Source organism: Medicago truncatula, chromosome 6, assembly GCF_003473485.1.
Source record: "Medicago truncatula cultivar Jemalong A17 chromosome 6, MtrunA17r5.0-ANR, whole genome shotgun sequence".
Taxonomy (NCBI): domain Eukaryota; kingdom Viridiplantae; phylum Streptophyta; class Magnoliopsida; order Fabales; family Fabaceae; genus Medicago; species Medicago truncatula.
The window spans coordinates 34,644,579-34,658,999 of record NC_053047.1 but is presented as its reverse complement, the minus strand read 5'-3'; the positions used below and the strand labels follow the sequence as shown (position 1 = coordinate 34,658,999).

Sequence of the window (14,421 nt, the reverse complement as noted above, 5' to 3'; positions counted from 1 at the left end):
TGTTAAAATGGCATGAACTAATTCCATGTGTTTTTACACTTTTGGTATGCATTTTGCTATGTTTTGTTCTTGACACTTTGATATCATGACATGGATAATTGATGCCTAATATGGTGATGAGTATGCCTCTGGAAATGTGCTTTTGTTTGCTGTTTTTGAATATGATTTTATGGATTTCTTGTTTTACAAGCAACAAGTGTTTGTTTTAAAGAATAAAGTGTCAAATTTCTCTATGAATTTGGTGTGATATCTTGCTTGCATGTGTCTCCATTAATTTCATGTCATGGCTTGAAACAAAATTTCTTTCAAAATTGCCATGATGTGACGATTATGGGTTACAAGCACCTTTAGGTATCATATCAAAATTTTTAGGTTTATTACCACTTTATTACTTTTTCTTTGCCATTCTTATGCATTTCCTTTTGATTATTTCCTACTATTTTGTGCTTTGTGATTACTAACCATTTCATCTCATGTGCCATACATTTCATAGCATTCCACCATCCCCTCCACTTTCTTTAGCTTAGCATTCATTTTTGCAAGTTTTAATTCATTTGGTGATGTAATTCGTTATCATTGGTTTGTAGCTTGGCAAAGGGGCCATAGAATGTATTTAGGCAATTTTTGTAATATGGACTATGGACACTATGACGCACCGGCACGCACACACTCACCTTAGATGTATGCATAGGATTGTATGGTTAGATGAATGCTTAGGTTTAAACACTTAGATAAAAATCAACTTTTTTCCAAAACATGCAAATAACACTTGAAAACTTTTTTTAAAAATAAAATGGAGTCAAAACTCCTTATTTCCCTTTATTTTCTTAAGTAAATTTTTCAATAAATCTTAATCCTCCTTGGACTTTATTTTTGCAAGATGACTAATTCCACCTCACACTTTCCAAATCTTATGCCCTTGAGGCCTCTCATCTCCTTTCTTCAAAATCTCTTTTCAAACTTAAAATCAACCAACAAAAACAAAAACCATCTTTGAGAATGAACTACGAACGGTTTTGATCCCTTAAAAGGGTACGTAGGCAATGAGTCAAAACTCATCCAAGCCGAAATAAAATCAAATCCTACTTCTTCTCACCCCCATTCTTCACTAATCACACCTTCATTTTTTACAAGTAGGCGATAAAATTAAAGCGTAGAAATAAACTTAGGAGAGCGGTTCTTATGGAATACCATAATCGCTCCGGGTGCCTAACACCTTCCCGTAGCGAAAATGACCCCCGGATTCGGAAACTCAAGGGTTTTTCTCCTTTTACCCTTCCCAAGAAAAAAGAGAGATATCAACGGTCAAAAGGTTCAAGTCCAATTAATGACTTGGCACCCAAAAACCATGATAACACACCGCATCACAAATAAACACTTCCCCACGCAAGGATCACACTACATGTGTCCTCTAACTGTCCCTAATCACATGCCGCAAAACCTGGAGGAGGTTATCAACGCGCACCTATATAAGGGTGACATTGCTTCACCCTCAAGGTATGATTCACTTTTCACAACACTTTCTACACACTTTTTCTCAGCTCCATTACTAACTTGAGCATTGGAGTACTAACATGCCTGCAACATCTTATGTTCCACGGCGAAGACACATCACCACTGTACCGGAAACCATCGCCGTCACATCGAAGCACTTTCCGCCACCGTTGCCTCTCATATATCCTCACCGGAAAGATCAAAAACTAATAATTCATAAGCACATCAAGAAATTATCAAAATTCTTAAAAAGTTCATAATCAAGATAAGATTAGAGTACACTTCAAAATGAATATTATATTTTTTTTTGATAAAGCTAAAAATTTATTAAGAAAATAGGTGAAGCCTGAACCTCATACAAACACCAATCCAAACAAACCAAAAAACAACAAAGAGATTAAATTGAAGCCAATCTAGAGGAGGGCAATCCAAGACTATCCCTTAAGAGAAAGGAGTGAGTGAAGTTGGGAGGAGCAGACCACCATTGAGATGTGAACAGAGAGAGTCCTTGTCCATTTTTAGCCAAAGCATCCGCCACCATGTTGCCTTCCCTTAAAGTGTGCACACAAGTACAAAATGAATATTATATTGAAGATATGCATATTAGATTGAAGTTATGCACTTCAAATTATGGATCATGATAGACTTTTAGATTGAGAATTTCAGAAAATGCCAAATTTATATTCAATGGAACCTTCAACTGTTTGTGAGTAAGAAGATCAAATTGAACCTTCATAACATAAAACTCAATTGAGATTCAAACGCTCACCTTTGGAAGAAGCTGGCCATCAAGACAAAAGTCCACATCACACAAAGGACAAAATAATGACTAGTTTTTTACTTGTTAACCAAGAGAAGCAAGGTTCTCATTTTAGACATCATAAGCAATCTCAAATATACCCAATCTTACACTATATATCTGCTTAAATCCATAAGAGTATTTCATATATTAGAATACTTATTAAGTGATATCATTCATCAGCGTGAGATCAGAAAAAAGAAAATGATCAAATATACATAGAAAGATATTAATGAATTCAATAATTGGAAACAACTATTTGAGGATTTGGCTGCACAAAGTTTAGGTTTCATCATATCTAAACTTCAAACAATTAATTAAGAACAAGAACAATAGTTAGGGCAAATTTATAAGAGAGAACTAAAAACATACTGAAAATATGTTTACTGATTTACCATACAAATCTGAATGGTGACAAGGGATACTAGTTTATCACTCTTGATTTTACCATCTCTCAGTAATAAATGGAATCATAATCAATGAATAAATTGAGAAAGTTATGCGTGTTTCCTCTTGAATCACACAAAAGTTACAATTTAGAAAGTTATGAGTGTACAATCAATGGAGTTTTTTTTTCCAGTTACGTCAACCTATTCTTTTTTTAAGCAAAAGTTACAATCCTCCTCCAAATTTGGAGGGAGAAAATGGGAAGTGGCTGGAAAATTTATAGGAGAATTGTGCAACGTCGAAAGTGGTTTTTCTTTTTCTCTCTTGCAAACTGCTTTGGTTCCATCTTCTAAGAAGAAGGAGCTTTTTGTGTATTTACAAAGCTTTTGTGCTCAGTTCAGAAGGGGAAGGGGTCAGATAGCTAAGCTAGGAATGATAAATATCCTAACATTTTCAGAAATTTAAGCATACCAGTTTGCATTAATTTTAATTTTTTTTTTTTTTATATTTAAGCGTATTATTATAAATCATAATTGAAATATGATATCAAAATGGAGCATATCTAATTGGTCTATTGGTTTGTTAGTCATCAAAAATACATATCATATTACTTATTTATTGACATTAATATATGGAATAGGCATTTAAGTTGAATTACATGTCATAGAAGATAATAAAAAAGGTCAGACTTAAGCATAAAAGCATTTGAGAGATAATAGATCAAACACAAGCCTTGAATATTTTGACCAAGTTATATTTAGATCTTGCAAAGCCTAACCAATACAACATATGAACGAATCCACTCTAAGCTCAAGCGTGCTATCTAAAAAAAATCAATTTTTTTTCAAATGAAGTGTCTAATAGAAATTGAAAGATGAACGTTTTTTTCAAAGCAATAGGAGGAATATAATGATAGAAAAGGTTGACCGCTCATTTTATTCCAATTAACAATTGCTAGAGTTACAAATAGATATGAGCTAATAAAATTAACCCTAATAAAACCATTAAAACATTTTTTTTAGTAAAATAATACATGGTCTTTAATTTTACTGGGCAATCTTTTTTGGCACTGCTATTTTAACGACACCAAAACATTAGTTCTAGATCCGCCCCTGTACAAATGATATATTTGTGATAGAATATTTATAATAAGTAGTGGTGTCTCAATTAGTTCTAGAAGGTAGAAAGACTCATCTTAATTTATAAGGAATCTTTTGAGTATATTCTATTATTTAGTTACTAATAGTGTTATTGTGTAACCATTGCAGTTATCTTATTATGAATATGCACAAGTCTATATAAACATTGTATGCTCATGGATTAGAATGAATGAAATATATAATGAATTTTTTTTTCTTTTATCTATAGTTTCTCTCTTAATGTTGAATTATAATTCCTACTCGTATTAGGTCATATCAATTTGCAAGCAATTAGACGATATGTTTATGATGTGATGAATTGGAGCACCTTGGTATGTCCCTTTGTGCTAATGTACAAAAAAAATTGAAAAAATCTACATACACTACGAAATGGACAAATGTGGGATACGGATTGTGAAAGAATTTTCTCCAAGACAAAGTAGGTAACTCCATTAGTTTTGAATGTTTTCTCATCAAATACATATATGGTTACTAAGGTAATACAATACTACAATATATACTTAAGAGTAATTAATCTCTAGTTAAATTTTTTTTGGTGGTAATCTCTAGTTAATTTACAATGCATTGCTACATGGTGTATCGACTCACGTACGATTCATGCTATTTCTTTTTTATTTGACAAAAGCTCGACGTATAATTTCAACTAAACATACTAAATGTTAATTAATACACAGTCAAGTAGCATATATACAGTAAAATACTGGTTAATTACGATTAACCAATGTGTTGTTGGCGTAAAATCAAAGTTCACCTTCAAAAGTTTCTCAAAATGTATGTATCGGCTTCATTTGCAAAATATTTAACACGTTGAAGAAAACAAAATGTATGAATCGGCTTCATTTGCAAATAAATATTTAACACGTTGGAGAAAATTTGGATAAATATACGATGAATGCTAGTCAGAAGATGAGTGTATTAAAAGAATGAAGTATAGTACTATATATTGTTACACATTTGTCCTATTTTTTGGGTAAGGTATTGTACATATATACATGAAACTTGCGTGTGAACTTGCTCGAAAACAAAAATTAATTAGAAAGACAACCAACAACATCACATTGAAAGGCATAGTTAAAAGATTTGTTAGGTATCGGTATTCGTAAGCAAAATCTGTTTAGCAAAATTTAGAGTTTATGCTATTAACGTGGATGTTGTGAGTTTGTTCACAAATTTATTTATTTTTATCGACTTTGGATTTGTATTTTATGGATATACTCTATTAATTTAAATGAATGAATGCTGTTTATTTTTATAAAAAAATAAAAAATAAAAAAATAAAAAAGGACTATATTACATGCATGGCATACTAAAATAAAGATATCTAGAATACAATTTAGTCTCATTAAAATTCATTTCAAAATCGTCAAGGTACCGTAAGAAAATAAAAAATATAATTCAGATCACAAGGATTCAATTCATAAGAATGTGAGTATAAAAGATTTCAATTTATCTATGTTTACTAAGTAAAAAGTTTGAAACTCTTGTCCGACTTTTCTTCACTACTAACTCGTGTTTCTAAAGCAAAATACTTCCTGCATAGGGATTTTTTGGATGCCCCTCTCGATCATAATCCAAGTTATACTTGGAGGAGTCTTTAGAGTACTAAACATTTACTTACCACGGGTTATAGATGGAAAATTGGTGATGGCTCTAGAATTAATGTGTGGAAAATGCTTTGGCTTCGTAATCAACCTTCTTTCAAGCCCTCCACTCCTCCACTGCCCCTTTATGAGGAACTCATAGTCAGTCACTTAATGAATTCGGATATGGCTTCCTGGGACCGCAACTTAGTGCTCTCTATTTTTAATCATTCGAACGTCGTACCTATTCTCTCCACTCTTCTTTATAAACGTCAAAGTGAAGGCGGTCATATCTCGAATTCAAAGTTTGCCTACCCAATCTAACATTTCCTTTCATAGTTGCCTATGCACACCTTTTTTATTTGCACACAGACCACTGCTTGTTGGGAAATAATTGGCATGGACAACTTGCTCCGAAATATGGTACAAATGGGAAATAATTTTACGACTGTGCTATTTGATTTACTTGATAGGTTACTCGAACAGTAGAGGCTAACAACTGTCATAACTCTTTGGAGTTTGTGGAAGAGTCACAATCCGAAGCTATGGGAATCTATTGATACTACCCCTGCTGCCATCGTATCTCGTGCCCATGATATGTTCACCGCGAGTGGCGTTGCATCTAAAAGGCAAAATTCACTCGGCTTAATTCCGACAACAATTCCATCGTAGGGTATGGTATGTGCTTTCGAGATTCATTGGGGCAAGTTTTACTTGGAAAATCAGATTACTTCCAAATTTCTACTACTGTTCTTTAAGTGGAAACCATTGGGCTGCTAGCTCGGCTATGAAGATGGTTATTTCCAATGGCATGCATAATGTTATATTTGAAACTGACAGTAGATCCTTATTGAATGCACTCTAGTCTACTACTACTCCGCTCAATGAATTTGGAGACCTTGTGATTCAATGTAAAAATATCTTGTTACGTAATCACGACTTTGTGGTGTCGTTTGTTACGAGGCAAGTAAATAAGGTTGTTTATAGTATCGCTATAAAGTCGCCTTATCACATCTTCGCCCCTTTGTTTTCCATGATGTTCATACTACTATGTAGTCTCTTAATATGAATGAAATGCAGTAATTTCACCTTTACTAAAAAAAATATTATGAGTATAAAATTTACGATCAATTGTGAAGAGAAATAAATTTTGTTAGAATATTAGAAAAGAAAAAGAAGAAAATAAATAAATAAATAAAAATCATTCTAATCAGAAACTGTTTTAGGTTATATTTTTAATGGCAACAATTTATTGGATGAAGATAATGGAAAAGAGTGTAATTAATTAAAGCTCTATGTGTATTAGTTGTAGCTATTTGTGTTAAGATATTTTGTAACTTGCAAATATTGTGTATTTTTGCTCTATTATTTGCATGCTTTGTGCATTTTTATTTTTTTTTGTGTTAAACTACCTTTCGATTCTCAAGAAATGGACTTTGGTAACATAGAATACGTTCGGGAGATAAATAAAATCTGATAAAAAATTATTTCATCTATAAATCGAAATCGTTTTTTCTTAAACAATTCACCATTTTGTAAAGTTATGAACCCTTTTGTGCATGTTTAATATAGAGTCTATTAATATATTTGCATTCTCTTAATAAAGAAAGTGTTTTAGGTTGTAATTAAACATTTAATTAGGTTTCCTTGGGGCTAACACTCCATGCATGATCTATTAACGATATATTATTAATGTTGAATTACTTTACCATAATACATTGTCAATTAATAAAGCAAGAGACAACGATCATGTCATACCATGTGTTTTTCCCACCTTTTTCTTGCCTAATTCTTATTGAACTCAAGGTAAATAAAAAGTAAACAGTGCAAATAAGAATCTCACCTAGTAGAGACAATTTTACCAATTTTAACCCGCAACTGTTAACGTGATGCTACCAGTTTACCAAAAAGCAAAGCATCTTGGGCTGAAAAAAATTATGACCCCATTGACTACAATACCCTTGAGGGTGACTTTACATCCTCATTATCACCTTTATAAAAAAGCTGCTTCAAGTGAAATTTATTAAGTTCTTGCACAGTCACAAGTATGGGTACTATGGTCTATTAAGAAACACATCTATGAAAATATTAAATAGTCATAATTTCATTGAAAATGAGTTGGCACTGTTGAAAATTTTCTTTATAAATAAATTTTATTCATAATAAGTTGGTAATTTGTAGATATTGAAAGTAAACTAAAAATATATAATCACTTATTCGAAAAAGCACATAACTTGTTAAAACTTATTTTAAAGCCACATTGAATTAATAACAAATAAATGCAAAAGAATACATGATTGATTCAATTGGGCAACTTAGATGATGGATTCAAATCTCTATTAAGAAACTCAATTAACGGTTGTCTTTGGGAGTAGATGTATCCACTAACGAGAACGGTGTGATGGAACCATTATAAATCTCGTGGTCAACTCTCTATCCGTTATCTCTTTATATTTCGGTTTTTGTTAATTGATTCAATTGCGGGCTATGAAAATTATTTTGAAAAACCTAATTTTGATTGACTTGAAAGAAACTCAATTGAATGTTAATTCTTTTTGTTAAGTATGAAAAACATCGAGAAGAGATTCTTTGAATCCATCGTCTTAGTTGCCCAATTGAATCAATCATGTATTGTTTTGCATATACTTGCTATTAATTCAATTTGGCTTAAAATATGTTTTAACAAGTTAAGTGTTTTTTTCGAATAAGTGACTATCTGTTTTTAACTTTTCATCAATATTTCAAATTAAGTGATTATTTCAATCATTTAATTTGATTAGTCAAATTGGTTTTTCGTTTATTTGGTATCGTGTGTTTTACATTGATCATCAACTTCTCGTTTACGTCGTTCAACTAAGCATAATTTAAAAATAATCCTACAAGTAGAATTAATTTTGGAGACAATTATTTTTACTGGAAAATATAAAAATATGACAAAATCACTCTGGATTCAAAAATTTATGTGGTTTAATTTAAAAATATAATAAAACTTCTCATTTATGCCGTTTAAATAAGCATAATTTAAAAATAATCACTCCAAGTTAGAATGAGCCAAAAAAAACTTCAAGGTATAATTAATTTAGGAGACAATTATTTTTACAAAGAATAAAACCGCCTTACAAGTGACGTCAATTTTTTTCTGTCAAGTGGTTAGAAATTTACCTCATAAAAGTGAATAAGTGGAGTGTTTGAAGTTCAAACTCTAAACTACATATAATAAGCAATGTCAATTTATTTTTCACAATAAATTAAATTGATTTTTTTTAATTGCTCTTTAATTAATATTATACGCATCATTTTCAATATATTATTTTCACATATCATATTTTGTGGCTTAGCCCATTAGTCCGTTTAAGATTAGACATTTAGCTTTCTTTTTCCTCTCTTTGTTGCAGCTTTGTGGTTGTATGATATTGTTTGTGTTCTTTCGTGACACTTCTTGTGTTGGATAAAATACATTCATCGTATTAATATATTATGTTGTTCCTTGTTTAAAAAGAAAAATATCATTTTCACACTGCACTTATGATAAGAAAATATATTAATGCCTAATGAGAATAGGTTAGTGAAATTAAAATTTTATATACATATTTTGGCTTCTTAGAAAAAATATCAATTATTTTGAAATTGAGAAATAGGATTTTCTTTATTTGTTTTGGGTTTTTAGATAGAATAGGATTATGTATAGTGTGTGATATATATTGAAGAGAGAGAATTATGAAGCTTACGTGTGTATTGGGGGGGCTTGGCCAGTATTTATGCATGCAAAGAAATAAAAAATTACTGTGTAAAGAAATAATGAAAGTTTTTTGTTTCCTTGTGGGGATATTTCCTTTTTAATTTCTTCATGGAGCCCATTTGTGTGGGATCAAGTTTCGAGCTTTGTGATTGGGTCACACATTTCTCTCTCTTTTTGAAACTTCATCACTGAGGGCTATTAAAGACAATCCCTTCTGAATATCATGGTTGGAATCACACATACATACATAGCAACCCAGAGAGAGAGAAAAAATATATATAAAGTGTGACAAAAATAAATAAAAAATAAAAAGTTAATTTTTCAAAAATAAATAAATAATAAAGCTGAAAGTTTAAAAGCAAGTTAAAAGAAAGCTGAGAGGATACCGAAAGGAACATAGAAAGAAAGAGCTTTTGTTTTTCTTTCTTCTTCTTCTTCTCTTCTTTCTTTTCTTCTCTCTTTTCTTTCACTTAATTTCTATAGCCTCAAAACATAGCTATACTATAGTTATAGGCTTATTCTATTCTAATATATCATATACTTTATATATCAAATTTTCTTGCTTAATTTTGCTATATTGAGTTTAGTTACCATGTTAGCTAATAGCTTATCTCCATCTTCACTTCCATCTTCTGAGCCTTTTTCTTGCAATGAAAATGGCACTTCTTCCACTAATAAAAGGAAAAGAAGACCCGCCGGAACACCAGGTTTGTCTTTCGCAGTGGGTCGAGTATCCTTTGTACTTCTGAACTCTAACCGGTGTTAGAGAAAATCTCAACCAATTCTTAAATCATGTTTTTTGTTGTTGTATCGGATTCGACTATCGTTCTCATGTCTATAAAAAAAAACATTCTTTTAACATGTTTTTTTCATTCTTTTGATTTTATTATATTTTTTAAAAAATGATATGGTTGTTACTTATATGTTTATTTAATTCAATATGTATAGTTTTTTTTTATAATTGTTTGATTTTATGCTAATTTTATTATTTTGGTTTGGAATAGATCCAGATGCAGAAGTGGTGTCTCTCTCACCAAAAACATTGTTGGAATCAGATCGTTATGTATGTGAGATCTGCAACCAAGGATTCCAAAGGGACCAAAATTTACAGATGCATAGAAGAAGACATAAGGTACCATGGAAGCTATTGAAGAGAGAAACACCAGTTGTTAGAAAAAGAGTTTTTGTTTGTCCTGAACCAACTTGTTTGCACCATGATCCTTGTCATGCTTTAGGTGATCTTGTTGGTATCAAAAAACATTTTAGAAGAAAACATAGTAATCATAAACAATGGGTTTGTGAAAGATGTTCCAAAGGTTATGCAGTGCAATCTGATTATAAAGCTCATCTCAAAACTTGTGGTACTAGAGGTCATTCATGTGATTGTGGTCGTGTTTTCTCAAGGTAATTAATTTATCTATTTATTTTTCAAGTAATTTTTTTATAAATATATATTATCAACATTTATCCTATGATTGATTCTTGATTCATAAAATGGTTTTGAACAAATAGATCTAGCTATATATAGAATTTTTATTTTCAGAATCTTTATATATACTTCATGGGATGGGATACTATATTTTTTTTTTCTTTTTAAATGAAACATTTTTAAACATTGTCTTATGATGATTATAATGAATTGAGGAAAACTTGAGTTGTTTTACTTGGGATTTGACTTTAAAAAAGGGAGATATGTTTTTTGGAAGGGAATATAAAAGTAAAGAAAATAGGAATGGAAAAACAAAAGAAGAGATAATTAAAAAAAAAAGTTTTCAAAAATATATTTGACTGATGGAACCTTAATATATAAAAAAAAAATGTATTTTATTTTTCTTAACAAGATCACACTGTTCATTGTTTGACAGTTGGAGAACACAGTTTCCAATGCTCCGTTTTCCGTTGCTCTTATAACCGTTTTGTGTTTTCTTCAAAAATCATTCTTCCATTTCATTCTTTCTTCACCAACAACAATACCTTAAACATTTCTTTATATTTTTGTGTGAGAAACCATTAATATATTATTTTTATAACATTGAAATTTAATTTCTTCTAAACATTGAATCACATGAAAATGTGATTAACTCATGAGAGTTCTTGACTATGTTTTGTCCTTTTTATTTTAGTGGAAACTGGAACCTCTTCTTCCCACCCCACCATTTGAAAAATCCAGTGGATAGATACCTTTTCCAACACCTTTTACATCCACTTTTTCATTTGTCTCTCTTTCTTTCTACCTTTCTTCCTTTGTACATTTTTTCCTAACTCTTTATATCTAATGAATTCCTTTTTATATTTTTGTTTCAAATCTCAATACTAGTAGCTAGTACTAAATTACTAATACTAACAAATCTTTCTTTTTCTCATCTTCTTCTTCCATGTGTGTGTATTATTATTATATATATAAAACACTATTATTATTGTTAACTAGGATGATGATGATGATAATAACACACATAGTATTTTGCAATTCAGGTTTATTTTGTTGTTCAAAGATATTTGTATGAGTAGATTTACATATACTAGTAGGGTTTTTTTCCTCATCTTCTTTTCTTCCATTTATATATTTTTTTTTTTTGTAGGGTTGAGAGTTTTATTGAGCATCAAGATGCTTGTAACATGGGAAGGATCCATAATTCAGAAGCTCAACCACTACAAACACCAACTGCATGCTTATCAAGAACAGCTTCAAGTCCAAGTCCATCAAGTGAAACAAATTTCAATACATGTCCATGGCAAACAAGGCTTCAAGCAATTCCAAAAACAACAAAAGAATCAACAATATTCATGAACCCTGTTACTCCTATTTCTACTATTACACCTTCTTCTCAAACTTTCTCCAAGAACAATAAACTTCTACTCCATCCAAACTTGGAACTTCAACTCTCCACTACAAACAACACCAACATGTCTCTAACAACAGACACGCCTTCGATCAGAAGTGTTGGTACTGTAGAGGCTATTCAGAAGGTTAACCGGTCAACTCAGTTGCATCTCTCAATAGGGTCCTCGGAAATGAGTCATGAGAAAAATGAATCAAACAATATTAGAAACTCAAACTCATCACCAAAGGAGAGTAGCAATAGCAATGAGAAAGTTCAATCAACAACAACAAACAACATGGGTTTGTTGAGGGTTCAAGAACAAGCAAAGGAACAATTAAGGGTAGCTATGGCTGAAAAAGCTTATGCTGAAGAAGCAAGGAAACAAGCAAAGAAACAAATTGAAATGGCTGAACAAGAGTTCAACAATGCAAAGAGAATTAGACAACAAGCACAAAGTGAACTTGATAAAGCTTATGGATTGAAACAACATGCAATAAAGCAAATCAATTCAACTATGCTTCAAATCACTTGTCAAACTTGCAAACAACAATTTCAACATGAAGATAACTCTTTGGTGTTGAGCTATGTTTCTTCTGCCATAACTACTGAAGGTGGTGAAGTAGAAAATGTTGATGGAAAAGGCAAAACAACTAATTAGATGCTAGATATCATCATCTTCATCACTATATTTATATTTTCTATGGTTTTTTCTATGTCCACTTTTTTAAGGCTAATTAATATCTTTGTGAATTGGTATACCATGGTGAAGTAAGAGTTGTTGGTTATGTAAGTTGGGATTAATTAATAGTTGGGGGTGGAGAAAAGAGTGTATTAATTCATGTAACTTGCAGCAGTTTGTGAGATGGTATTTGTTAATTTAATTTGGTATAAATGCAGACTATGATCATAAATTAAAGGGTTTCACTTATGATTTATGGAGTATATGTTTATGGTTATACTTTTATTCTTTAATTAATTTCTAGCAGTTATGAATATCTTACATGTATAATTAATGATGACATGTGTGTTTATGTATTTGTACATGTATATCCAAATGTAAACAAATATAGGAAGGAAAATGCTAGGGCATTGATTAAAAGAACAAAAATAAAAATATTGTATTGAAAAAATGGGGAAAAACGGTTCAATTTTTTAAAAGTTTAAAAATTGTAGTTTTCTTCGGACACCTGTTAACCAGATCTATTTAATATCGACAAAATTCATGATTAATTGTGCCATATGCAACCGTAATTACAATTGCATAATATTTATAAAAAAATTAATTAAATCTTGCTTATAAATTTTTTTATAAAAATAGTTCATCATGATGATAATGGTTATAAATAATGAATGTAGGTTTTTTATAGGTGAAATATTGCAATGAATAAGGGTGCAGGAAAACACTGAAAATTTTCTACCTTAAAGTTTTGGTTGTTTTGGATTTTGTGTTTGGACTAGTTCTGAAGCATTAATTAAAGAAGTGTACACTACTGACAAAATAAAAAAAAATAATAATAGAAAGAAATAGTGTAAGTTGTTCCTTTTAGGGTGTTATTGATCTGGCGACTTATAAATGTGAATAAAAAGCAAATGCATGTTTTTCAGTGCCACTGTTGTCACTGCAGACTCAGTCGTCACTTTCAAAGGCTTATTACAGACACAAACAAATCTATGATGATGATGATGAATTCACACACCTTCTTCACTCACTTATCTTTGCATCAGAATCAGGGCCATGGCAGAAGTGGGCGCAACAGAGGACCCAGAATTAAGACACAAAAAAGAAAACACAGCATCTTTTCCTTATATGCAGAGACCATTCAAAGCTTGCTTATACATTCAAAGCTATTGCTACTGTTCTCTTCAAAATACATACTCATTATGTTACTAAATACTAACAAAAATGAATTTCTTTTTCAAAACAAAATAGTACATAATTAATAGTAAATCTATTCAATTCTATTAGATTTTTTTAGGGTTACTTTTTTTTAAATAAGTATCACAATAGTTCATCAATGTATCAAAATTTCAAAATAATTTTTGATTGTTCACTCTATTAGTCAAAATAGTCTCTGACGCTGTAATAAGCTCTTAATACTTAAAATAACTATTTTCATATAGAGACTAAAATGAGAATAAATAAGTATTTAGAAGTACTGGTATGACAATAAGTAAATATATTGAATGATTGATATGATAATATTAGTGAAGCATTTTAATATTAGGGACTATTTTGACTAACGAAGTGCACAATCATAGACTAATTTATAATTTTGATATATTGAAGGACTATTGTGGTTGCTCGTTACACACTCAGAGACCAAAATGACTATTACCCTTTTTTCTTCTTATTATCATGTTTTATTTTAAATGATATTTTTTTTAATGGATCTTGCTAAAGAATGTTGATAAGAAACTCAAACGATTCAATTTACAATGC

General features: G+C 30.7%; 1 protein-coding gene across 1 annotated transcript; it reads left to right on the top strand.

Moving 5' to 3' along the window:
• The first annotated feature begins 9,444 nt into the window (after positions 1 to 9,444).
• Positions 9,445 to 12,916, top strand: LOC120575947 (zinc finger protein SHOOT GRAVITROPISM 5). The gene is made up of 3 exons (XM_039826848.1): positions 9,445 to 9,866; positions 10,164 to 10,563; positions 11,739 to 12,916. Exons 1-3 carry the CDS (start codon positions 9,752 to 9,754, stop codon positions 12,637 to 12,639), a joined length of 1,416 nt encoding a protein of 471 aa, XP_039682782.1. The 5' UTR covers positions 9,445 to 9,751; the 3' UTR covers positions 12,640 to 12,916.
• The last annotated feature ends 1,505 nt before the right edge of the window (positions 12,917 to 14,421 follow it).

Bases quoted from the DNA above. Each gene is read 5' to 3' on its own strand.
- LOC120575947 (XM_039826848.1), top strand. From the start codon at position 9,752: ATGTTAGCTAATAGCTTATCTCCATCTTCACTTCCATCTTCTGAGCCT. The intron at 9,867-10,163 runs GTTTGTCTTTCG...GGTTTGGAATAG, and splicing joins AAGACCCGCCGGAACACCAG to ATCCAGATGCAGAAGTGGTG. The intron at 10,564-11,738 runs GTAATTAATTTA...TTTTTTTTGTAG, and splicing joins TGTGGTCGTGTTTTCTCAAG to GGTTGAGAGTTTTATTGAGC.